The sequence below is a fragment of the Erythrolamprus reginae genome, chromosome 2 (assembly GCF_031021105.1).
Source record: "Erythrolamprus reginae isolate rEryReg1 chromosome 2, rEryReg1.hap1, whole genome shotgun sequence".
NCBI lineage: Eukaryota > Metazoa > Chordata > Lepidosauria > Squamata > Dipsadidae > Erythrolamprus > Erythrolamprus reginae.
Genome location: NC_091951.1, coordinates 208,196,553 through 208,224,145, shown reverse-complemented (window position 1 = coordinate 208,224,145; position 27,593 = coordinate 208,196,553). Strand labels below are relative to the sequence as shown.

The window sequence follows — 27,593 nt, the reverse complement described above, 5'->3', positions numbered from 1 at the left end:
TGCAGGCCACGCCCACTCCTGCTCCATGAAGGTGAAACCATCACAATATGTCATGTGACAGCAATGTGCCTGTCAAGTTTCACACCCGTGATTTCGGGTGAATTGCAGTTTGCAACTTCTTTCTAAAACTCACTTGGCTTCTACTTTTTTCAGGATATCTTACGGGAGGGTGATACAGATCATGATGGAGAACTCAACTTTGAGGAATTTACTCAGTACCTTCAGGAACGGGAACGGAAGTTGTTGCTGATGTTTCACAGCCTGGATCGCAACAATGATGGTAGGAAACTTCCCCAAATATTAGGATGACTTCAATTCCATCTTGAGTCTAAAGTGGAGTCAGCTTTGCTTTAAACTCTTCTCCAGCTTAACAACATGTAGTGCTTGGTTTATATTTGTGCCATTTTCTTCATCCCCCCCCCCCCATAACAGACCTATTAATAAGCCTACGGAGAGGGGCGGCATACAAATCTAATAAATAATAATACTGTAATAAAGCCATTGGCACCTGTCTTTTAAAATAGCAAGGAGTATTACTTATATATTTATTCTGTATTCTTTGAATAGGATCTAAATTTAAAAAACATTTCATTTCAGTCTTACAGATCATACAGTTTTTAAAGCCAGAATGTAGATTACCTGATTTTGGTTTACCATGTTGTGAACCCAGCCATTGTGGCTTATTCAACAAATCACAATTAAAGTAAGCTACAGGCTAACCTAGTAACCTCATATTGTGATTTGCTAAATTCATGAACACCTTAACCCACTTCACACAATTCTTCCCTTGTCACATCTGCCCAGAAATAATATCTTTCTGTATCTTCACTGATAACAATATATCCTGACTTGTTCTTCTCTGATGCACTTCTAGCCTCATCTTCTTGGGACTCAATTAATACCTGATGCCCAACTGTGAAATTAGAGATCCAGGGCAAAAGAGTCTCAGAGTTTTTGTTCTTTTGGTCATCTGTTCTGTTCTTTTCCTGGGTTGAGTTCCAAAGCCAAGAAGTATCTGCTCTGTTCTATTTACTTTAAAAAAGGATGCCTGGTTAACTTCTACTAGACAGTTATGTGATACAGTACAGGCAAGGTTTCTTATAGCCTTGACCTCTAGCAACATTTTATTACTATCACTATTGCTGCTGTCGTGGTCCTTCCAACTTACACCTGACAATCGCAGAGTCTTTCAGTTGGCTCCTCTTACCTTTCATAGACATCCTTATAAGAAGACACAGGCAGCCACATGCCTCTTTTTAACTGGTGCTGCATTCTGGTCTAGTTAGATCCAATGCACTCTGTCCTGTTATCAGGCACAGTGTTGCTATAGGGCAGCCTGAGATGATCGGTCGAGATTTAAGGGCAAAACTAAGCATTATCTGGCTGAATATATGTTGTATTTAGCCATGAAAACGCAGGATATTACTCCTATATCTCTTGCCCATTTCTCTCTCACACATATGCCTGGAAATAATGGATATTTCTAGGCAAAGCTTTGGTATAAAATATGTTGGACTCATCATTTATATATAATGGCTCCATGGGTTCCTTATGTCATTTTTATACACACACACACGCCAAGCTGGTGAAAAAAAGAAACAAGCCCAAATTTTTTAAATGTGCAGTTGAAAAACCTTTCTTTTCTGTATGGCAGTGGTGGTGTACCTATGTCACGAGTGCCACAGGGGGCAAGCAGAGCCATATATGAGGGCATGCAAGGTGTTGCCATATGTCAACTCCAGTGCGCCAGCTGATTTTCAGCTTTCTTTTCAGCCCTTTTCAGCCCTTTTCACTTTTCCTAGGGGACAGCTAAAAATGGCCCAACTGAAATTGCGTTGGGCCATTTTTCAACATCCCCAAGCTTCAGAAGGCTTTCCTGAAGCCTCGGGATGGGGAAAAATGGCCCAACTAGCCTACCAGAAGTCCAGAGGTTTCAGTGAGGCCTGTGCGCATGTGCAGGGAGGCAGCATGGGAGGGTTGTGTGCATGCATGGAGGGAGGGCATTGCATTATGCATGTGGGCACGCACGCTATGGCACGTGTGTGCATCCTTTTGGCACCTGAGCAAAAAAAGGTTCGCCATCACTGCGGTATGGCCCTCCCTGTTACAGAACTATTTTGTGTTTTGCCAAGCAAGTTATTTCTCTAAACAGACAAAGCAGAGAGAAATCACTGAACACAGCAGCATTTACTGCTAAGTTAATATTGGTATCATCTGGACAGTACGGTTACATAAATATGTCCTATTCATTTATTTTAGAATTTGAAGATGTTCCTGAGCTGCATAGAAACATGCGGTTGTTATTGTACATGAGTTGCATTTTTTTCTCTTTAACGTGAAAGTAAATTTGACAAACAACTAATCAAATTTCACCTTGCCCTTTCCCCCTCCTTTTGAAGAAAGAATACTTGGAAACAATGAACCAACAGTGCAGTAGATGAGAATGCGGCAAACTAGTTTTCCAGTGATCTCTGAAACTGAATAATAATTTTTTAAAATCTGAAACTATCAGTTAGCTTTTTAAATTGGCTTATTCCAAACCAGATTGTTAAAGTGTGCTAAAAGCATTGGTTGCTCTAAAGCAGAGATGGCAAACCTTTTTTCCCCCTGGGTGTCGAAAGTGTGTGTGCATGCGCTCTACGGAGAGGGGCGGCATACAAATTTGAATAATAATAATAATAATAACAACAACAACAACAATAATAATATTATGCATGCATGAGTGCCCACACCCATAGTTCAATGCCTGGGGAGGGCGAAAACAACTTCCCTCACCCCTATGAGGCCCTCTGGAGATCAGAAATGGCCTATTTTCCAACTTCTGGTGGGCCCATAAGGCTCCTGTTTTGCCCTCCCCAGTCTTTAAAGGCTTCCCTGGAGCCAGGGGAGGTTAAAAAGACCCTCCCCCATCTCCCCGAGGCTCACTGGAAGCCAAAAATGTCCTCCCAGAGCCTCTGTGTGAGCCAAAAATCAGCTGGCCGGCACACACATGCACGTTGGAGTTGAGCTAGGGCAACGGTTCACGTGCCAGCAGATATGGCTCTGTGTACCACCTGTGCCATAGGTTTGCCATCACTGCTCTAAAGAATGAAGTCAAGACTCTAGTTGATTTTTCATGACACATTCTTTTTATATTGCTCTTATACTGTGCAGATTTGAATCCCTTTTTGAAGTCTTTGTCAGACAGCCCTGGGGATTATATAGCTTCCTATTACATAAGGGTCTTCCCAGCTGGCTTGCAATTTTATTTTCAGCACTTGGTGTATTCATTTAATGAGCTCAGCTCAAGCTGCAGCCTTATTTCCACATCTTTTGCCATGTCTTTAAACTGCTGCTTACTCAGCAAACATTAAACAAGTGCTGTTTTCCCTTTAGTCAAAGTAAGAGGAAAGGGGTAGGGGAAGCCAATATAAAAAAAATTCTTTATCAACCCTCTTTAAGAATTTAGCACTGGAGATCTAAAACTAATAGTTAAATATGCAGGTTATTGAGGAAAGCTTGGGAGAAGCAGCTTGCTGAATTAGGCCCAAGTCCAACAAATTGGGAGTGAATGCAGAGGTTTCATCCAGGTCTCCTGCATCTTACACCTAGTTTTGGCTGCATGGGTGTGAAACTTGTGACTTGCAAGCCAGATGCATTGTATGCTGGCCCCACCCCCGCCTGGTTTTGCAGAGTGGGGGAAAGTCCCACTATGTCACATGACACCACTATGACGACGCAAGTTTGAAACCCCTGACTTAGTGCAATCAATGGGAAAATGTGCATGTTCTATTCTGACTCCACTCTCAACTACTGCTGGAGAATCATGTTTCCTCTTCTTTGTAACTTTGCTATACATTCTGTCTTCTGGCCCTGAAGGTCTTTGCTTAGCGATAAACCTACTTGAGTAACCAGCTTCTCTAATCAACAATCTGTCCTATGAAAGCCTATGAAAACAGAGATGGCAATTTTCTCACATTCTCAAAAATATATTAAGCTCAAATCAAAGAAACAAGATAATGGCTTAGTACAAAGTAGGAACCTAGCCTTCCTTGGCTGTTTGTAAACCCTAGCTCAGTGATGGCAAACTTTTTTGGTTTGCGTGCCAAAAAAGGATGTGTGTTTGCACTAGCATGTGCATATGTGCCCATACCCATTCCCTCGCTGCACGCATGCGCACACAGAAGCCCCCTGTGTGCCTCACTGAAACCTGGGATGATGAAAAAAAGGCCAAATTGGAAGTTTGGAAAAATGGACTTCCAATTTTGCCCATTGTGCTGTTTTTCGTACTCCGGAGGTTTCAGGGAAGCTTCCTGAAGCCCTGGAGTACAAAAAAACCCAGCACAACGGCTAAACCGGAAGTCCTTTTTTTCGAACTTCCAATGTGTCTCTTGTGCTGTTTTTCACACTCTGGAGGCTTCTGGGAAACGTCCTGAAGCCCGGAGTGCGCAAAACAGCACAATGGGCAAACCAGAAGTCCGTTTTTCCAAACTTCCGGTTTGCCTGTTGGGCCTGTTGCCTGTGAAGCCTCCAGAGAGTGATACTGTCTTCCGCAAGGCTGAGAATCAGCTGGCCAGTGTGGGCATGCACACTGGAGGTGACATAGAGCAACGCCTTGCGTGCCCTCTGATAGGGCTCCACATGCCACCTGTGGCATGCGTGCCAAAGGTTCACCACCATCACTTCCCTAGCTTGCATCTTGGTGCATTTAGTCAAGACAGTCACTTACACTACAATTTAGCATACCAGAGTTGGATACAATGTGAGAGCCAGATCCATAGCAATCTCTTCCCTTTAAAAGAGCTGTCCTACTTGTGAAAAGGAAAAAAAAACCTCTGCTGCTTCAGGTTTTCTGGTTGCTAAGTGTCCAAAAATTAGGATTTCATCCTATAGAGAAGAATATAAAGTTGGCCCAGGAGCAAAAGAAACACTATTTGGAGACAACAGAATCCATGGAATTTGGGAATGCTGCTCTTCTACAAGTCTTGGTTTCTCAAGACTATACACACAGAAAGAAGGATAACTGATTTCCTAAGATAATTTTGAAAATGACCTCCAGTTCCACTCCTTGCCCTCTTTTCTAAAAGGGATGTTCGTTTGGAACCCAGTCAGAAAGCCCTTTTTCGGATGAAATTGTGCTCTTTCTGTAACTCAAACCAATAATAATCATCTCGATGATGCTTGTGAGTGATGCCATCATTTTGTTGCTCAAAGATTAAAGACTAGCTATCATTCTACACCATCAAGTACAATTCTGGATTTTTCCTTGTACAGTGGAACCCCGACATAAGAGCTGCTCTACTTAAGAGCAACTCGAGATAAGAGCTGGGAGGGGAGAGATATTTTTGTTCTACTTACAAGCCCAAATTCGAGATACAAGCGCCAAGGAGCTGTCTCCTGAAGCCAAACGCTAACTTCCGCGTTCGGCTTCAGGAGACAGCTGCGAAGCGGCGCGCGTGTTTTAAAAGGTTGCAGCCGGCCTGGGGGGCTCGGGGGGGTGCTTGCAGCTTTCTTTCTTGCTCTTTTTCTTTCTCTCTTTTACCTTCCCTTCCTCTATTTCTTCTTTTCTTTCTCCTTCCCACCTTCTTCCCTCCCTCCCTCCCTTCACTCATTCCTCTCTTACTCTCCCCTTTCATAAGTTTCCTTGCTTCCTTCCTCTGTTCCTGTCCCTTCCCTCTTTCCTTCCTTCCTTCCCACCCTCCGTCCATTCATTCACCCATTCCTCTCTTGATCGCTTAAAGCCAGTCCCTGGTGCAAAAAGGGTTGGGGACCTCTGTCCTACAGGATTGGGTGGCAGAGAAGTTGAACATATGTAAATTTAAAAGTTTAAGAAAGTTTACAAGTTAAGTGAAAGAAACTTCATTATTCATTTATATGTACATGTACATTTCTTCATTAAAAACATGTCTTTCTGCATAATTTAGACTAACTTTGTGAGTTTTTTGAGGGCTGGAACCAATTAAAATTATTTACATTAATTCCTATGGGGAAAAGTCGTTCGAGATAAGAGCTGCTCGACTTAAGAGCCCAGGTCCGGAACGAATTAAACTCGTATCTCGAGGTACCACTGTATTAGCATACAGAGAACGAAGCAATGTTCTTCTTTTCTTTCTCCTATTAAGAGAGCTGGCTATGTATTTACGTGGGAGCAACTGTGGGTTGAAAAATGCCAAAGAAAGCAAAAATACCTAGGCATGTGTGGTATTGCTTGTTTTAAAAACATAATAAAGCACACAAACAAAATATCTCACTGGTTTTAAACGTAGACTTAGCAACCATCATTTCCAAAATAGATTGCTGCAGTTGGATTTAATGCAGGACTGACCTTGTGGAAGTTTGCTAGAATTTAACTGTGCAAAACTTTGTGGCTATTCTTTGCAGGCTGAATCTAAGCAATTTTCAGACAAAATCAGATATTTTTTATTGGTAGTCACATTCAAGTGATTGACTACTTTGAAGATGACAATAAATAAATATTTTTGTCTATGTAAAATAATTAGGCAATTGGTTTTTTTTAAAATACAATTTTCAATAAAAGTGCATCAGCTGCGACCACAGGGTAGGGGTGGAGGTATAGCAATTATTGCCTGCTGGGGTCTACTTCTTTGCAGGATCTTTGCCTCAGAGATTGTTGGGTGTGAGTCTCTCCTCTTGAAGTTGGATTCAGGGGTTCAGCTGGGCTTATTGCTGACATAGCTTCCTCCCAGCTGCATTATAATGGCCCTGCCTATGCTGCCAGAGGCGGTAGCCAAGTTGGCAGTAGAGTTACCCAGGCTTATGTTGCTGGGCGACTTTGACTTGCCTCACTTGGCCTCGGAAGCTGCTCAGGAGTTCATGGCTTCCATGACAACCATGGACCTGATTCCAGTAGTTCAGGGTCCAACTCATGGGGGGCAGGGGGACACGACACACTTGACCTGGTGTTCCTCTCAGGGCAGTGGAGATATGATCTGGAATTAAGGGGTATAGACACCTTCCCCTTGTTGTGGTCAGATCCTTTCCTGCTCAGGTTAGACTTTAAGGCCCCACTCCCCCATCACAGGGAGGATGAGCCGATTAAGTGGTTCTGCCCCAGATGCCTAATGGACCCTTCAGGGTTCCAGAAAGAGCTTGGGGATGTACTGGACTCCCTTGTCCACAATCTGGCCAAATCCCAGGTAGTTGCCTGGAATAGGACGATACCTGAGGCACTCGACCGGATTGCACCTTGCAACCTCTCCATGGCAGGAGATCCAGGAAAGCTGGATCTGGTCGCACCAGGAGGCTAGTTGTTCAACCTCCCATCTGTATGTTGTTTCATTGTTGTCTTGAGACCAATCACTGTTGTATCATCTGCAAACTTAGTTTAACAGATGGATAGTTTGAGATGCAGTCATTGGTATATAGTGAGAAGAGAAATGGTGAGAGTACACAGACTCAGGGCCCCAGAACTAATTGTACAGGTATCTGATGTGATTTTGCCTAGCTTCACCTGCTGCTTCCTGTCAGGAAGCTTGTGATCCACTTACAACTGTGTTCAGGTACTGCTAGCTGGTTTAGCTTAGTTAGAAGAATATCCGGTATGATGGTGTTGAATGCTGATCCAAAGTCTACAAGAGGACCCTTGCATAGGTCTTTGGAGATTCAAGATTTTATAGGATGTAGTGCAGAGCCATATTAACAGCATCATCTGTCGATCTCTTTGCTCGGTATGCAAATTGCAGTGGATCCGTGATGATTTTCAAGTGGGACATCATTAGCCTTTCAAAGGTTTTCATAACTACAGATGTTAGAACAACTGGTCTGTAATCATTCAGTTCGTTGATGGATTATCAAAGCTGGAAGATGGATTATCCAAACTTCCAGTAAGCCTGTTGGGCACGTTTTTCACCATCCACAGGCTTCAGAGTCTTTCCTGGGGAGAGTGAAAAAAGGCCCAATCAGGTCTTGAGACTTCATTAAGGTCTGCATGCATGCACCGGAGGGGGGCAGCGGGGTGTGTATGTGTGCATGTTCAGGGGGGCACACATGCATTATCGTGCATGTACGCACCTTTTTGACACCCAAGCAAAAAAAGGTTCACCATCACTGGGCTAGGGTATAGGATAGATATGGCATTGCTTCTGCTTTTAGATATCCCTGGTGAGGTGGGATGAGGGTAGTGCATCCATTCTTGCTCTTCTTGACCTCCCAGGCTTTCAGTACATCAAAAATTACCTGGATCTGCTCCAGGTATTGGGGATGACCGCAATGTATTGGGCTGTTCCTCCTTTCTCCAGGTTCTATAACAATCAATAGTGATTGGAGGGGAGAGATTCCCACCTTTGCCCCCTATTTTGTAAAGTCCTGCAGTATTCAGTATTTTATCCTTTTTAACATCTACATGAAGCTACTGGATAGGAACATCAGCCACCAAGGGTATGGTATCATCAGTAGCCCAGATTCAGGGAAGGAGGAAGAGAGAGAGAGAGAGAGAGATCCTTCAGGCTCAATTCAGCATACGGTAATTATGAGAAATAGCTAATAAAACAAATAGCTAATTTGTCTAAGGACCTTTCCACACCACAGCTTTAAGTTATAATAGACTCAACTCAAACATTATGAACGTTGCTTTCTTATTTTAAGCTGTCTTAAAATAAGGAAGGGTGAGGCAATATATTTACAGATCTCAAAACAAATGGTAAAGAGCCACCTACTAATCCTATATTTGCTCACTGAATTCAGAGAAATAGCTAATGGCGTCTTGTCTTAGCCTGGTTGAAATTTCTTATTTTGAACACAGTGAATACATCTTGTGCTTCCAATGTTCTGTTCCTATTTTTATTCTGATAAATCTCTGGGGTAATAAAAAATTCTACATTGAAACTATGCAGTACACCTAATTGCATTGTATTTGCTCCTACAGAGCCAGGCAGTTTTTCCAGTTCTGCCATTTACTGATTTTTCTATAATTGTTCTGATGGAAATGTTTTGTTTTCTAATACACAATTAAAGCAAACTTTCTTGAGCTATGCAAATATACAGAATACAGTTCCCATGAACCCCAAGCAACTTGTTGGGTTACAACAACCTCTTTCTTTCAAGAATTAATTTCCTAGGATTCTTTGCTCTGGGTAAAGGCCAAGGATAGCTTTTCTGCCATTTTCCAATGAATGCAAGCCAAAGGCAGACAGTCAGTGGTTACAAATATGGTAATAACTTCTGGGCTTACAGAATATATCAATCCACAGCTAAATAGACTACCGGTACTTCAAACCTTAGCAGGCTGTGTGATTCAAGTCATGTATTTAAAAACAGTCCTGGGAGAAGAGAGTTTGACCTCTTGTGCTATTCCTCTGTTGTACTAGGTACACAGTCCAACAAACATTACAGAATTAAACTTTAGACAATGAAGAGATGGCAAAACAGCACAACTGACCCTTTTCCCACTTGGACTGAATGAATTACAGGCATGCCCTAACAACATTTTTTAAATGGGCAGGCTGTGCCCAAGGACATTTCTTTCTTTTCATCCTCATCAGCCCATGATTGAGATAGACTTAAGTCATCCTTAGTTCCAATATTATTTATGTTAAGCCTTCATCCAAAATCCATATTGGATGGAACACAGGCAAGAAAACGATAAGCAACACAAGGACTGGTAATGGGTAAGCAGACATCATGCTGGTATGGTTTTATGCTTTTTCAAGTAAAAATGGGGAAATGTTTCAGCTCTCCAAATGGAAAAAACATTATGTAAGTCAGGACTATGTTAGTTTTCCTGTGAGAATGAAAATACTCAGAAATTTCAAATGGAAAAATGGAGGTGATTAAAATGGCTGGTTTCCCTCACTAGTTACTTTCCTGCACTGTCTTGTTGTTTTGCCAACTCTTGGTTGTCTAAAGTTTAATTCTGTTGGACTGCACTGTCCCTCCCAATTCCTATGTAAATGCTCTTCACTCTTCCCAAGTAAAGAATTGCATCAGCTAAGCTGCTTACAGCAGTCAAGGCTAGATTGATATTCTGTGCGAAATATTACCCAGCATGCTGCCCTCTGAAAGGTTATGTTCCTAATTCCATCATTTCCTCCTCATGCTAAGTAGTAGGAGAAAGGAGCTTGCAGCCCAACTTCTGTATGAGATAGCACAGTAATTCTCAACCTGTGATCCGCAGACAACCTGGGTGAGTGCAGTGTTGTCTGCAAAAGTTTGAAGAAATGTTATGATTTAAATCTTGAGTTATGTCTTGATGGTCCATGGCTATGGCCCGTGGCCACAACAGGTATTTAAAGGGGATCCGTGATGAAGAAAAGGTTGAGAACCACTGAGATAGCACTTTGAGAAAATTCTAAGTCCACCAGCAGCTATGTTTATGACTAAGATGAAAAATATGGTCAAAACCCTGGTTGGATAGATTCATACAGAATAGTAAGCTATAATCAGCTAACCACATTATGTGATGTATGAACCTGAAAAGGTGGCCTGTAATCGATACTATTGTCTACCGCTGACCTGTAAACTCTTAATACTATACAAATTTATAAGGCAAAGCCATAGGGCCGTGATGGCGAACCTATGGCACATGTGCCACAGGCGGCACGCGGAGCCATATCCATGGGCACGCGAGGTGTTGCTCTGTCAGCTCCAGCATGCTGGACAGATGATTTCAGCTTTCCGGAGAGGTGAGGCTGTTTTCGCTCTCCCCAGGCTTCAGGAAAGCCTCCTCCAAAAGCTATGCATGTGTGCTGAGCTGCAGAGTGTCACAGCTGGGCTGCTCCGTCAGAGGGATAAAGCAAGGCAATGTGAGCCATTTCCTGGTGCCAGAGACAAAAGGGCCTGGAGAGCAGCTATGAAGGCACGCCAAAGGTAAGGGGCTGGGACGTCAACAGGGCTGGAGTCGGTTTCCAAGGAAGTGACAGGCAAACTCCATTTTGGAGAAACAACAGGTGGTTATTGGAGTCCGGGGATTTTTTTGGCTGGGGGGCACTCGATAAAAATGGTGGAGGTGCAAAGTCAACCACAGGCAGCGCGACTCCTTCACCCAACCCCCTCCACGCCTGCTGCTCTGCCACCAGCCAAGCAGGAAAGGAGCAGCGGGCAGGGCAGATGGCCATCCGTCCAGCAAATGCTGCCCCATGTTCCTGAGCCAGCTCCCAGCGTTCCTCCTGCGCAGCCCCATCACCCCAGAAAAGCAGCAGTAGCTGCAGAGGGAAGGGCAAGAGCTATGGGTCACTCATCCATCTTGCCCTCTCAGGCTTCCCTCGCGCGTCCCATCTTCTTATCCACCTTCGCTACTGCTGCTTCCACAAGTGCAGGCACCCGAGCGGAGGCTGCCAAGCCGGCACTCCAAAAACCTGGGACAGGCAAGTGGGGAGGGCAGCCGGGTTGTCTCCTCCCCTTTGTGGTCATGATGGGCTTTGGTGGCATGTCTCTCACCCTCAGGATGTAGCCTGACTAGCGGCGGAGATGGAGCTGGGGGGAGGAGGAAGGCGGTGGTAGTAGCAGCAACTCTGGCTCCATTTTCAGGCTGTCTTCCACCTCTCCTTCCCTTCCAAGCCACGAGAAGGCGAAGGGCTCCTGAATAGACTAGAATTCTTTTTAAAAAAAATTATTTTATTGCAATTTTTCAATTTTATTTATTTAATTTATAAATCAAAAACAAAACAATAAGACAAACAAACAATACAACATACAAAACAAACTGCCTGTGCTTGCTTGCTTATTTATTTATTCATTCAATCAATCAATCAGACTTCTATGCCGCCCTTCTGGGCTTCCTCTTGCCTCCTGCTTCTTCCCGGTCGCTTCGCCCATAGCCAGGGGCAGGGTTTCCACAAAGGTGTCCCGACACCCAAGGGAAAAAAGGAGCTTGAGTTGAGCCTCCCAGCCATTGCCCGCTGCTGCTCCTTCCTGGAGTGGCGAAGAGAGAAGGAGGGCGAAATCCCAAAGGCAGGCAGGCCTGGCCGGGTTGTAGCCTTCCTGTCCTCCTCCTCTTCCGAAAGGGAGTCGCACCACCCAGGTCCCTCTGAATGGGTCTCCCTACATAGCCTTGCAGCTGATCTACCCCAGTGTTTGCCAACTCAACGGAGCCTGCCTTCCAGTCTCTTGCAAGCTCCCACTCTTCCCTGCATGAACGAGCGTGGAGGCTACCTAGGGAGAACCTTGTGGGGACCTAGGCGGGGTGTGTTCTACCTAATTTGGCTGTTTTTTTCCCAACCAGTTCCAAGCAAGTGGTGCAGGCAGCAGCACTGAAGTGTATGCACCACTTGCTTAGAGCTGATCTGGAAAGGAAAAAAAAGCTTTTGGTGGTGAGGGAGGAAGACCCTAGCCTGCTGATGCTGCTGCCCCCAACCTCTTCCTCCCTGGCAGTGGCAGTTCTCACACTGCCGCTTCTCCGGTGGCTGCAGAAAGTGGTAAGAGGTGCACTGGCCGGGAATGCTTCCTTAGAAGAAGTCTAAGACACCAATATTTGCCGGCACGAACGGCCATGCTGGGTACTGCCCGGAATGTGAGGCTGGCAGGAGGATAAGAAGCAGTGGCAGCTGACCATTCCTGTTGGCAAAGTTTGGTGCAGGACACTTTCCAGGCCCAAAACAAACTGAAGGGGCATGTGTGGAACAGTGCACATGTGCAGGTAGGACATGCATTGCATTGTGGGTGCCGGCATGCATGCACAATATTGCGGGCACGCACACACACTTTTGGCACACAATCAGAAAAACGTTTGCCATCACTGCCACAGAGATTAGAATTATAAGGATAGCTGCCATTACACTCTTGTCTTGTATTGTAGATCTCCAAATGAGTGTTGCTTAGGCATCTTAATCAGTCTCAAATATTTGGTATAAAGTGTGATTTGTTTAAAACAAAATTACTATCCAACTTTTTATTTTGCCTCTTTTTAGGTCTAGTAAGAAAACTTGCTCTCTCCGAGAATACTTGGAGGCATTAATTCATCAATATTTAGATTTACAAAAAGCTCTCAGTGCTAATTTAAACATTAAAACTATAAGGAAAAAACAGTATAGCCAATTAGCATCACTCTTTTCCACTTTGTTCCAAACCTTCTAGGAGGGAGAAAGCTGGTTGAATGTTCAATGATTTGTGGCCAATACATATCCTACCCAGACTTGACAAGGCTTTGCTTGTTCCTAGTTTTAGCAAAGCATTTCCTGGAGCTGGGACCAGATTGATGCCTTTGGGGCATAACATTGAGACAAATGTTAACCACGCCATCCTTTACAAGCATGGGCTTGTATGAAACTAAGCTGATCAATCTCTGACAATGTTGCCAGAGCCCATTTTCCAGCTATGCTTTCTTTTTCACCCAGCACTCATTTATACTGACTAGTCTGTGCTCTCCTTTACATTCATTCCCTCTTCTAATACAAATATCCAACCATCCTTTTGGTCTTTTGCAGAGCCCTGTGAGGTTGTTTGTCCTCTAACTCTTTAAGCATTTGCTCTAACTCCCCATCAGTTCCTCTTCAAGCTGGGAAGATTCACTGAGAACTAAATATTGGCAGTCTAGAAAACAAGGATGGCTGATTTTATAGTCTCTTTCCCTATATAGTACTTACAATTTCCAAGAGGCTACCTGGCATTAATTGCGATCTGTTTAAGGCTTCTCCAAACCCACTAGTCCTTTGTTTCTCTCTCTCTCTTTCTTAGGCCCATGAAAATTTTGAGCACAGCTCACTTCATCCTACTAGAACCCTTCTAGGCTTCTAACCGATCAGCTTCCTGGACTGAGCCCTAATCCCCCAAATGGATAGCCACGCTCCTTGTCTTTGTATTTATGTTGCAGGCCAGATCGATGTCTCTGAGATCCAGCAAACTTTCCAGGGCCTGGGAGTTTACATCTCTCTCCAGCAAGCAGAGAAAATCTTGCACAGGTGAGACTCAAACTGTTCTTGCTTTGCGCTCCTTCTGCCTCCTTATCCTACAAAATCTGAAATGTGGCCCAGAGCTGTTTCATTTTGCTGGGTTAAAATTAAACCTAGCAGTAGTCGCATTCATTTCTGTTGACCAGCTGGATTATCTATCTATCTATCTATCTATCTATCTATCTATCTATCTATCTATCTATCTATCTATCTATCTATCTATCTATTTAGACTTCTATGCTGCCAATCCCAAGGGAGAAGAGGACAGTGCTCAGGAATGATCTGAGGTTTCTGATTTATCCTACCAGCTCTCAGTGCCTTCCCTGAATCTGTCATGTTTATTTCCCTATGTGTTGACATAGAAGAGTGGAAAGTTAAAACGGCCTGTAAAGCCCTGATGTTGATGTCACCAGTTAATAGATTTCCCAAGACTACTTCTCTGAGCATTTTATATAGAGTTTTCACTCTCGGAGCTGGAACTGGTCCTGCTACTAGTTCCACAAAAGACACTGGATTTCTATTCTGCACGCTGTCCTACCATTTGAACAAAGCATCCTCTCTGTTCTAGGTTGCCCCCTTGTTTTTACACTGAACCTTCAGTTTTCCTAAAGAGGGGGGTAGAATCAACCCAATATAGTTCCTTATTCTCTGTACTGTATGGGCTTCTGTTTTGCAGCATCGACAAAGATGGCACTATGACCATTGACTGGAATGAGTGGCGAGACCACTTCATCCTCAATCCATTAGAGAACATGGAAGAGATAGTGCACTATTGGAAGCACGCAATGGTAAGTCATATTCCCCATCTAGCTGGGCCTGGGATTATTATCTGAGCCATCTCTTTCCACTGTTTAGAAAATTGGCAAGCTTGGAATTACAAAAATAGATGAAATCAAACCCAATAGATGAACAGCTCATAGGCAAGTCACATCTCTTTGCTAGAAAGATATTGAATCTAGCATGGATGTAGCTTTGGGGGAAAGAACATATATATCTTTCTTACATTAAACAACTGTATTAGTGGGCTATAAGTTTCCCCAGTTTGAAGTGAATATTACTTGCCAGCTGTAATTATTGCCACATATTTGGTCTGAAATCTGTCTCAAATGAGGGGATCCAAGGCAGTTTCTTGGGTGTCTTAGAAGACCCTGGCTTAGATTTCCACTGGCCATAAAGAGCACTTGATTGGAACTATAAGGCTCTTCTTCACCCACTCATTCTATGGGGGGGGGGAGGAGAACCTTCAGATGTTATTGGGCTACAACTACCATTACTCCTTACCATGGACTGTATGGAGGACATTATCAAAGTTTTTAAAATTGGGGGAGTCTTATAAATAGAATTTACAAATGAGGCCACTTATTAAAGGAAAACTAGAGGAAGAGCTCAGGGAGATTGCTTTATTAGGGAGATGAGTGGTAATAAATGAAATACTTTGCTGACTTTGGGAGGGAAAATATTCTATAGAGCGTACGTTATTTGAGTGAGAACTATCCAAACATGAGTTTTCTTTTGCATTATGTTCCTGCTTCTCTGTTTTTTGTTATGGGTGGAACTGCAGGGTAGCATCCCCACAGTTTGATCCTCTTCAGTGTTTCATTGCAAAGAATCCTGCCATATCCTATCCACACTGCTGGACAAGACATGATGGGAGGTATTCTGACTTATACATATTTAATCCACCCACCTCAGCCTCTTTTTCCTCCCACCCTGCTCCTGATCAAATCTCTGAACACAATTAAGTTGTATATGTAGATGCTTGCACCTTTTAAAAATGTATGAACACAGAATTCTGGAATTGCAAAGTAACCTTTCCATTCTATGTACCTTGTGTGTCCTCATGTCAATCATTATTTCTGTTATTTGTAACAGGCGAAATACACTAATTTCAAGAAACATAAATAAGAAGTTTTGCCTTTGTTTTATGTCCTTATGGCCAGATAGGTCGTCTTTGTTAAGAGAAATAAATTGTAGATTGACTGCTGTAGTTCAGTGGTAGGGTTGTAGGCATTCTCACTAAATTTTAAAATGCATTATTAATGTCCTTTTTTTTTTTGAGGCAGTGTATAGGTGCCACCTGAGATGCTAATGGATGCTCATAAGCATTATGTTGCCTGCACTGAAATAACATTTACTTTACAATCTCCATTTCAAATCTTTAAACCACAAACCTCCTACCTAAAACACAGATTCTAATTTGGGGGATTTTATTTATTCACAAACCTGAGTGGCTGAATTCTGTCATTTAAAAGCACTTACATTTCTTCTAACTGAATTTTAGGAGTTTTTTCCCTACATGGTCATATACACACACCATTAGAAAGTCTGCAATTTTGGCAAATCAATCAAGAAACAAGAAATTTACCTTATATTCTCTGACTTCTTTCATGCTTTCCTGAATGTTGCAGGCATTGGCTGGGACTGAATGAAGTCTGTAAGCGCATGGGGGAAACATGTTAAAGCAGTATCTTTCCCAACTTGGCAACATTAAGATATCCTAGATTTCTGGGAGTTGTAATCTACACATCTTAAGGTTGCCAAGTTTGAAAAATGCTGGTTTAAAATTATCTTTTTGACATAAGCAAGGAATGCATTTATGGAAGTTAGATTTTCTTTTCCCTTTTTTTTCTAGGATGCTGAAATAATATAATTTATTAAAGATGGACATAAAATGCCAGAAAAATGGAACAAGTTTACTCAGTTGGATTTTCTATACAAAAACATACAATGTAAATGAAATCAGGGTGGTTTATTTATTTATTCACAGGATTTATTTATTTATTTATTCATTCATTCATTCATTCATTCAATTTCTATGGCCTCCCATATCAGTGATTATTAATAGAATAATCTTCAACAAAGGAGAATGACTGTTTCATGTGGTTCACTGTTCCACCAGTTTATAGTTTCGAACGTTGAACAAAGTCAAGAGTTTCACCCAATGTCTAGGCTGAATATTTTTTCCTTGTAGTTCTAACATAATGGTTCAGTTCCCACCCTCAGGTAATTTCTACTTGTGGAAGAAATTATGTGACTAGAGGGGAATTAGAATAGAGAAGAAACCGAGGGGGATGCCTTTGCATAGAAGCGTGATGAGGGAGAGAATTGGGTTGCAGCTAGAGTGCCGCGTAGAAAGCAGCAACAGAGAGGCAGAAGCCAAACAGATAATCCTCAACTTACACTTCATTTACTCACTGTTCAAAGTTACAACAGCACTGAAAAATGTGACTTATGACCATTTTTCAGAGTTTCAACCTTTGCAGCATCCCCATAATCGCATGATCAAAATTCAGATGCTTGGCAAATGGTTCATATTTATCACTGATCTCCAACCTTCTGTCAAGCAAAGTCAATGGGGAAATTGGATTAACTTAACAACCCGGTTACTAACTTATCAACTGTAGTGATACACTTAACAACTAAACCTTGGTGGCAATGTGATAAGAGTGCAGTATTGCAGACTATTTCTGCTGACTGCCGGCTGACTGCAATTTGGCAGTTCAAATCTCACCAGGCTCAAAGTTGACTCAGCCTTCCATCCTTCCGAGTTGAGCAAAATGAAGACCAAATTGTTGGGGGCAATATGCTGAGATTCTTTATACACCTTAGAGAGGGCTATAAAGAACTGTAAAACAGTATGTATAAGTCTAATGGGGCAAAACTCACTTAACAAATGTCTCATTTAACAACATAAATTTTGGGCTCAATTGTAGTTGTAATTAAAAGACTACCTATATTTGGGCTGGGAGATATTGCCTTTGATTTAAACCATCTCTTTTCTTCCATCTCCTGCCAATCAGTTTTGTCCCATCTGGAATTCTGGGGTTTTCCTGATCACATGCTTGGAATGTATTCTTTCTTTTCTTTTGGAAAATTTAACAAAGATCCTTTAATAGTGAAGCCATGTGTCTCACTTGCATAGCAGAGGCCATTCTTTGCCGTGGGCAAGCGATTATATTTGGATAGTAGAATTCTCCTGGTATGGGAGGGGCTAGCCTTGATTTTTATCTTTGGCTTTGATTAGTTGGCCCCCTCCATGGAATTAGTGCTATTTGGCTTATGCAATTTTGTGGCCTATTGTGATGGAGCCTGAAAAATCTTTACAATGTGCAAAAACTTCAGTGTATCCATTTCAAAGATTACATTTGCCTTTGATCTGGGTTTCCAAATACACGTTTCCCTCTGAGAATCCTCTAAGAAAAAGAGGATCTGAAATTTTTTTATCTCTGAACTGGCTTTTAGCCAAGTTTCTCTCTTCTCGCTGTGTTAATCTCACCAGTTGATTGAAATAGGGCAGATTAAAGTTTATATTTAAACACAAAGTCATCTTTAGCAGATTTGCTGAGTACAGAGAAAGTAGAAGTTTCCTAGGATATGGCAAGGTAGCCTAGTCAAATCTCAAGAAAAATGTAACCTACCAACCATCATGTATTTTAAATTACAATCAACTTTCTAGATGACTCGATTTCCAAAAGTAAAAACCTTAATGTGTGTGAATGTTTATATTTATTTATTTAATTTGTCAACAAGTGCAAGGAAACAGTACCAATGAAAAAATGGCACAAATAAATCCATATAAAGACGCAAAACATAGCCATGAACACATAAAATTAGTACATACAAATGGGTACAGTAAGACAGGGACAGTAGGCCGTGGATATTGCCTATCTGGACTTCAGCAAAGCCTTTGATACGGTTCCACATAAAGAGCTGATAGATAAATTAGTGAAGATTGGACTTAATCCCTGGATAGTTCAGTGGATTTCAAGCTGGCTGAAGCGTAGACATCAGAGAGTTATTGTTAATGGCGAGTATTCTGAGCAGAGACAGGTTACAAGCGGTGTGCCACAAGGGTCTGTTCTGGGTCCTATTCTTTTTAATATGTTTGTGAGTGACATAGGGGAAGGTTTGGTAGGGAAGGTTTGCCTATTTGCCGATGACTCTAAAGTGTGCAATAGGGTTGATATTCCTGGAGGGGTCTGTAATATGGTAAATGATTTAACTTTACTAGATAAATGGTCAAAGCAATGGAAAATGCAGTTTAATGTTTCCAAATGTAAAATAATGCACTTGGGGAAAAGGAATCCTCAATCTGAGTATTGCATTGGCAGTTCTGTGTTAGCAAAAACTTCAGAAGAGAAGGATTTAGGGGTAGTGATTTCTGACAGTCTCAAAATGGGTGAGCAGTGTGGTCGGGCGGTAGGAAAAGCAAGTAGGATGCTTGGCTGCATAGCTAGAGGTATAACAAGCAAGAAGAGGGAGATTGTGATCCCCTTATATAGAGCGCTGGTGAGACCACATTTGGAATACTGTATTCAGTTCTGGAGACCTCACCTACAAAAAGATATTGACAAAATTGAACGGGTCCAAAGATGGGCTACAAGAATGGTGGAGGGTCTTAAGCATAAAACGTATCAGGAAAGACCTAATGAACTCAATCTGTATAGTCTGGAGCAGTGATTTTCAACCTTTTTTGAGCCACGGCACATTTTGTACATTTACGAAACACTGGGGCACATTGAGCGGGGGGAGGGTGGGGGCTAAAAAAAGTTTGGACAAAAAAATTCTCTCTCTCTCTTCCTCTCTTTTGCTCTATTTCTCTCTCCCTCCCTCTTTCTCACCCTTCCTTCTTTCTCTCTCCATCCCTCTTTCTTTCTCTTCCTCTCTTTTTTGCTCTCTTTCTCTCTCCCTCCCTACCTCCCTCTATGTCTTTCTCTCTCTCTCCTTCCCTCCCTCTCTTTCTCTCTATTGCTTTCTTTCTCTCTCTCTTGCTTTCTTTCTCTTGTTGTTTCTCTCTCTCTTGCTTTCTTTCTCTTGTTCTCTTTCTCTCTTGCTTTCTCTCTCTCTCTTGTTCTCTTTCTCTCTCTTGCTTTCTTTCTCTTGTTTTCTTTCTCTCTCTCTTGCTTTCTCTCTCTCTCTTGTTCTCTTTCTCTCTCTCACTCTTTCTCTCTCTTGCTTTCTTTCTCTCTCTGAGCTTCGCGGCACACCTGACCATGTCTCACGGCACACTAGTGTGCCGCAGCACACTGGTTGAAAAACACTGGTCTGGAGGACAGAAGGAAAAGGGGGGACATGATCGAAACATTTAAATATGTTAAAGGGTTAAATAAGGTTCAGGAGGGAAATGTTTTTAATAGGAAAGTGAACACAAGAACAAGGGGACATAATCTGAAGTTAGTTGGGGGAAAGATCAAAAGCAACATGAGAAAATATTTACTGAAAGAGTAGTAGATCCTTGGAACAAACTTCCAGCAGACGTGGTTGGTAAATCCACAGTAACTGAAATTAAACATGCCTGGGATAAACATATATCCATCCTAAGATAAAAATAGTATAAGGGCAGACTAGATGGACCATGAGGTCTTTTTCTGCCGTCAGTCTTCTATGTTTCTATGCTGGTGCCCTTATGCATGTCCTCTTAGGGACCTCTTAAGAAACGTGTAAGGTCCACGGTAGACAGTTTAAGGTAAAAGGTATGGGGGTTAGAGAAATTAACAATAGGATCAGGTAAAGTGTTCCAGACATTTACTACTCTATTGCAGAAGTTGTATTTTCTGCAATCAAGATTAGAGTGGATTACATTTAGTTTGTATCTATTGATAGCCCTAGTGTTATTGTGGTTTAAATTAAAGTAGTCATTAACAGATAGGGCATTAAGATCTTGTATTCTAAGCTTAGGTCAGAATGTAGATAGTATAGTTCAAGGTTATCCAAGTCTAAAATTTCAAATCTATAAAGAATTTTATTGTGAGCAGAGGAGTTGAATACTCTTATTTTAAAATACCTCTGGACCCTCTCTAATGTAAGTTTTTGAGATGATGGGTCTTCATTTTTCTGCTTTATATCTTTTTTGAGGGATGCTACAGTGGTGTTAAGGGACCTTAATTGTGCTTTAGTCGTGTTGAGGGATGGTAAATGAGATTTAATAGAGTTTACCCTTTCTTGCAGGACATTGACTTTGTCTAGTTTCAGTTTGCAAGATGGGCAGAGAAGTGGGTGTGCGAAATTGGAGGATGGGAGGGAGGCCTCTTGTATGAATTGGGCCATGGCTTCGGTTAATTTTATGCATTTGTGGTGAGCATACAAGCCACATAGGGGAGCACTTTATTGAACTCATGTCTTCCTCGGTGGGATCTAAATAGATGAAGCAGCATAAGCTGGAATTACGTTGCTCTTTAGTAGAGATTTCATTCATTTTGAGGGTAGTTCTGGCAGTTGAGTGCTTGCTAGGCATGATAGTTTAGTATTTGCAATCCAAGCTTTTCCATTTAAGTATTCTATATAGCTGATTAGATTGCCCAATTACAAATCAGTAATCAATCGATAAAGTCTTACTAGTTAGACAGACAATTTAACACTGAAGTATTATTACTGAATGCTAAACTATTTAATTAATAGTGCCTAGTCAGTTGACTAGTTAATCAGTTATTATACAATCAAAAATATCAGTACAGTAATCTCCCGCTGCTTCGCAATTCATCTTTTGCGGATTCGCTACTTCACGGGTTTTCAAAGGGGGCTTAAATCCATTAAATCTATTGAAAAATTTAAATCCATTAAAAATTCATAAAATTCTTCTACAGTACTACTGTACTGGTAGGATATCACATATAGTTCCAGCTGAGAAACATTATAGAATGACTGTTTAATGCAAAGGGTGGGTCCTAAACTCCAAATACTCATAAAAAACAAACAAAAAAATTTCCTCTACTTCACGGAAATTCATTTTTCACGGATAGTCTTGGAACGCATCCCCCGCAAAAAACGAGGGATCACTGTAAATCAATTAAATAGTCAATAATCTAGTCAATTAAACTGAGCAACAAATTAATTGCCCAACCTATAAATCAAAAGGTAAACAATGACTAAGTATTCAAATTGTTTAATTGATAATCAATTAAAAGCCTAATTATTCTATCAATTAACATCATTAAATGCCCAACTAATCAATCAGTTATCAATCTCTCAATCAATAATATATTAATAAATTAAGCAACAATTAATTAATTGATTAGGAAATTAAGGTATAGATGAATCAATGTGGTCAGTTGCAGTAGCCTCGTTGGGAACTGGTTGGTGGTAGCCTCAGTGATAGCCTTGGAAGGGCTCTGTACACAGGGCTCCGTACAGATGAAATGCAAGGGTAGTGGTGTGGTGGACTCACATTAGGTGTCCTCAGACCCCCTCACTTCTGTCAACCTCCTGGTGTTTGCTGAAGTGTCCGGGCTGTAGAGGATGGTTGTTACTCGTTATTCAAGGTGGCAGTAGTGTTTCATTCCTTTCCTTCTTCAATTTCCTGGGCTATGCCAATGGATAAGGGCTGCAGAAGGTGGTTGTTACTCGCTATAGCGAATCACCACTGGTTTCCTCCTTGCTTTCTTTGATCTCCTGGGCAATGCCGATGGATCTGGGCTGCTGAGGGCAGGTGTTTAACTCAGTTCAGGGTGATGCGCTTGAAGTTTCTCTCAGGAATTTTACCACTTGAATCTTTCTCTACTTTCCTCAAGGCCTCTTTTACAACTTTCCCTCTTAGGCCTCTTGGCTTTTAAGAGGCCTCTTGGCTTGTAAAATGTAGTTAAAAACTAATTGGTAGCTTCACTATATGCTCGTGTAAAAAAATCAGATATGGATTAGAAATGGGTCAAATGTGAATTAAAAATGTAAAGGAAAAGGAAATACCTCTTTAAATTATGGAAGAGTTGGTTATAGCTGTTATAACCTGTCCACCATCTTGGATTCCGTTACTTTAGCTACAAAAAAAATGGATCCCTTTCCAAAGGTATGTAACGCTGTAACTGTTTCAGTTACTTAGCTATCAATAGTTTGGAAAGGAGTAGTTGGTCTGTATCTTCCAGTCTTCTTTCTCTACTTTCCTCTCAGGTCTCTTTCACAACTTTTCTTCTTAGGCCTCTTGGCTTTTAAAATGTAGCTAAAAACAAATTGATAGCCTCATTATATATGTTCGTGTAAAAAAAAAATTAGATACAGTTTAGAAATGGGTCAGAAGTGAATTAAAAATGTAAAGGAAATGAAAAGGAAAAAAAATCCTCTAAATTATGGAAGAGTTCGTTACAGCAGTTACAGCCTATCCAGCATCTTGAAAGTGAAGCATATGTTTATTACTGCTTTATTAATCCAAAACATCAAATACTCTAGCAGGCACAATTAAGACTGCAAATATCTAGGCTACAGTATCCACTAAATGGCAGCAGAGATATAAAAAATCACCAGCTGCTACCATCTACTGACCATCCAGGCCAGGGTATAGTATTGTGGAGTGGACAGCCGTAGCAAATTGAATAAATTAAATTCAGACATTTGCTTCCCCCCCCCCCCAAAATAGCTGTAAGCTCAATAAGCAGGGGTGGGCTGCTAGCCGGAATGCTAAATTGGGCTCGCCACTGCGGCTCACGAGTGCTTGCGGGGCCAGCACGATTTTGCTTCTGCACCTGTGGAGATAACAAAATTGCGCATGGAGCCGCAGGTGCACCCATGTTTTGGCTAGGGTTTTTTTGCACTCAAGAGCCGCGGTGGCGAGCCCAATTTAGCGTTCCGGCTGGAGGCCACCCACTGTTAATAAGTGATGAAATGCAAACTATTTCCTGCATTGTGGCTAGTATTAATCATCTGATGGCCTTGCAGCTGAAACCTCCTGCTATTGCTGGATGTATTCCTAGAAACTAACGTTTTCTTAGTTTGGGAGCAGGGAGTTTACTCTAAACCAGGATTGTCTTGGAAAAATTAGGATGTCTGATCATCTGATGTCAGCAGAAATATTATTCTGTTTTCTGTTGTACTTTGAGATTAATAAAGATAGAAGATAGTTGGAATTCCAGTCTTTATTCACAGAAAATAATAAGGAATTCATTGATTGCAATAGAACCGAGACCAAAAGACAGTTCATGTTACCAATAGTATCCCCCATATCTGCTGAGTGGTTTGGGGAGATGTATAGAATCTGTATGCAATCCATGGGAAGATCTCCTGCAAAGCCCCATTTCAATGAATAACATTTTTTGTTCAAATTAAAAAAGAGTGTCATTTCCTTTTACTTAAAAGTTAGGAAAATGTCAAATGAATTATACCTTACATTCTACTGGGTGGAGGCCAGGCTTCACTTGAATTTGCCTTATTCCGCATCAAAATATTTCAGAAGTCCTTCCTTTCCCAAAGATCTGTTTCTTTCTCATCTTCTGATTTTCTGCTTGGATTGGAGCAGATCCATTTCCCATCGTATAATCCACAAATGCTGATAGGATTGACTTTTTCAAGTCCCTCCCCATCCACTTTTAGCTCTTCAATCCCATTAGAAAGTTGCTGGAAGTCTTGGCTGTGTCCCTTCTTCTCACTTTGCCTATCCTTACCCATCATGGAAAAGCTTGTTTCTATCAGGAAGGGCCCCAGTGCCTCAGGGATCCATGGTGATGCAAAGCTGCTGTCCCTGATAGAACTATGGGAGGCTGACCATCAACACTGCAAAGGCTTGGAGTCCATTGTGGAAGACTTAGATCTGGTAGGTCAGGCAGTGCTTCCTTCTGTAGTATTTGTCTTCTTTTGCTCTGCGCGCCAGATTCCTTAGGCTTTTAGTTCTCTTGGCCCCCCTTTGCCTCACTGAGCCCCTTTGATTCTGTTTATTTCTTGTAGCTCATCATAAAAACAGGAATATAGGGACTTTGGCAGGTCTGTTTATAGAAACTGGGTTCCATGCAGCATGAATTTCTGCTTCTGGTGTTGGTATTAAAAAAGCAGCACTTGAGTCTGTTTTGCCCTTAAATAGGGCCCTTAATCAGACCCTACAGACACACAACAAAGGAGCTGATGATCTCTGTACACTACCTATATCCTCTTCATTTTCTGATAAAAACAGAAGCAGCTGGCTTCTTTCTGTAATTCTTTACATAATTTACAACTGATATTGCTTTTATTGTTTCCTAGTATGATTTGATTGCTTATTATTATGCTATGACTATTACAAAGTATTGTATCTTATTATTCTTGATGATTTTTATGTACACTGAGAGTATACACACCAAAGACAAATTCTTTGTGTGTCCAATTACACTTGGTCAATAAAGAATTCTATTCTATTCTATTCTAATGTAACTTTTGCAGTTGATTGGGATAAATTCATTGGTTTGTTATACTATTTTTAGTCTGTCTTTCCTCCAAGGAGCTTAGCATAATAACATTTTATCCTCAAGATAACCCTGGGAACCTGTTCTTGCCCCAGGTCATCTGTGAGCTGCCTGATTGAGCAGATATTTTAATCTGGTGTTTCTGGTCTTTAGTCTTTATATTGCTGGAATTGAATCAATTTACTAGCTTAGTTGCACTGTATCATTCTGTTCCCTTGTAGACCTGTGCATTTCCAGACTCTTTAAAATGAAAAGTAATGTTAAAACTAATTTGGTGGGTTTTTTTCTGCCATTGAAGCTACAGTTAGTGTTTTTAAGGAACATTTTGGATAGGAAGGCGATGTTTTGAATCTGCAGAGTTCACAGCACTGGCTGTATTGTATTTACACAATTCAGTTTATAATCTCATGTTAATTCACTCTCTCATTTCTCTTTTTGGATTACTTTATTTTTCATCCTTAAAAAGAGCAGGTAAAAGACTTTAAACCTATGATGTTGAGAAAGGGAAAAAGTATCACTAAAGAAACCTCTAAGGATTAATGCCAAAACAGAAAGGATCAATGGGCAGAGACCAAGATGTTTTGACTGGATTTTTTCTAGTTTAGATAAGACATTGATGCTTGGGACCATTTTAATATGATAATCCATGCCATTTTAACTATTTTGCCAAATAGTCTTTTGTGTGCTGGACTGATATTTCATTTATTTGAGTTATGTGAGTACTTTTGCACAGTGCTTTCCATATTAACCTCCATGTGCCTTTGAACAGGATTCTCAAAAGGTCACGAGCAAATCAGGCAAGTTTCATTTGTGATTTACAACCCATGATCAGTGTTCCCTCTAATTTTTTTTCGGGGTGGGCGGAAAAGTATAGTGTCTGAGCGGCAGTCCCTTCGGGACTGGGCAGCATAAAAGTATAAATGAATAAACAAATAAAGTAAGTGTGGGCGTGCGCTATCACACATGAGCGAGTTCTTGCAGCCATAATTCTATATTTTCAATAGTTTATTTTCAAATACACAGTAATCATTCAACACTCCAAACTACCTAAGATTAGCCTCTTACAACAGCCATTGCAAATTATAAATCTTTCCCTCTAGAAATATCAAGATGTATTTGAGAACTTTAGGTTTAGTCTGTCAGTCTCAGATTAAAAACATTATCAATATCCAATATATTCATAACTGTATTTAATAAGTCAAAAAAGTCTGTCTCACCTTAGTTTCTCACGTCTGTCTCTCACATTGATGATGACCATTCCATCTTTGTCTTTGTCCATTCTCAAGTACATCTTGGTATTTCTAGAGGGAAAGATTTATAATTTGCAATAGCTGTTGTAAGAGGCTAATCTTAGATAGTTTGCAGTGCTTAAGTGGGTGCTAGAATAAATCAAATATAATAAATTAACTATACATCCAGACTTTCTATCTTTGTCTCCCTGCCTTTCTCCCTCTTTCTCTCCCTTCCTTTTCCCTCTCTCTATCCTATTTCCCCCCTTTCCCTCTTTCCTTTCTCCCTCTTTCCTTTCTATCTTTCTCTCCCTTCCTTTTCCCTCTCTCTATCCTACTTCCCCCCTCTCCCTCCTTTCTATCCCTCCCTCTTCCCTTTCTATCTTTCTATCCCTGCCTTTCTCCCTCTTTCTCTCCCATCCTTTTCCCTCTCTCTATCCTACTTCCCCCTCTCCCTCCTTTCTATCTCATTCTCCCTCTTTCCTTTCTATCTCTCCCTCCCTCTTCCCTTTCTATCTTTCTATCCCTGTCTTTCTCCCTCTTTCTCTCCCTTCCTTTTCCCTCTCTCTATCCTACTTCCCCCTCTTCCTCATTTCTATCTCATCCTCCCTCTTTCCTTTCTCCCTCTTTCCTTTCTAACTTTCTGTCCCTGCCTTTCTCCCTCTTTCCCTTCATCTCTCCCTCTCTCTTTATTCCAATTCCCTCTTTCTCCCTGGGCTGCTGTGCCTGCCCTGCAGCCCCACCATGGACGGACCGCATTCGGATCGCCCCCCCCCCCCCACATTCTGCAGCTCCCAGACAGCCGACGGCACACACACACACCCCGCACACACGCTGCAGCTCCCAGATGGTCGGCGGCACCCCCCCCCCACTACGGATACTTAGAGACCTAGCGGCAGGCCACCGCCAGGCCTCTTACCTTTCTCCTGCTCCCGGTCCGGATAGTCGTCGCCATTCCCCACCCCCATGGACGCTGCGACTCCCAATTGTCACCGGTATCCCGCCCACGGAAGCTTAGAGGCCTAGCACCACGCCGCTAGGCCTCTTAGCTTTCCGCGGCCCCCTGTCATGGCCCCCCACTCCCAGTGCCCCACCCCACGGACACTTAGAGGAGAGTCCCGGCAGCGAGCCGCGCTGCCAGACCCAGGGCCCTCCGGACGATTTTCGTACCCGCCTGCAGCTATACAACCGTTTGGCTGCCATGGGGGGGGAGGGGCGGGAGGAGAAAATCCAGGATTTAAGGGGCGGGGAAGCAAGCGGGCCTGCAATTGGGCCCTTTCTTTCCCACCTTTCCTTAAGGAACTGTTGCTGCCCTATGTTTGTAGAGCAGCAATAGTTCTCATTTCAAATTCCAGCGCGGAGGTCGGTCCTCCGCGCTAAATTTGAAATTCACGGGCTGAGAGGTA

General features: G+C 41.9%; 1 protein-coding gene across 3 annotated transcripts in view; it reads left to right on the top strand.

The window, feature by feature from the left end:
- Positions 1-27,593, top strand: part of LOC139161875 (mitochondrial adenyl nucleotide antiporter SLC25A23-like) — a 47,660-nt gene that overhangs the window by 7,643 nt on the left and 12,424 nt on the right. For 2 of the 3 annotated variants that reach the window (XM_070741558.1, XM_070741559.1), the window contains exons 2-4: positions 154-280; positions 13,745-13,832; positions 14,500-14,611. In XM_070741558.1, the coding sequence (XP_070597659.1) occupies positions 154-280; positions 13,745-13,832; positions 14,500-14,611 (327 nt within the window). Of the gene's footprint in view, positions 1-153; positions 281-13,744; positions 13,833-14,499; positions 14,612-22,084; positions 22,603-27,593 lie in introns of those variants that run through there. The other variant, XM_070741560.1, reaches the window with a different exon arrangement.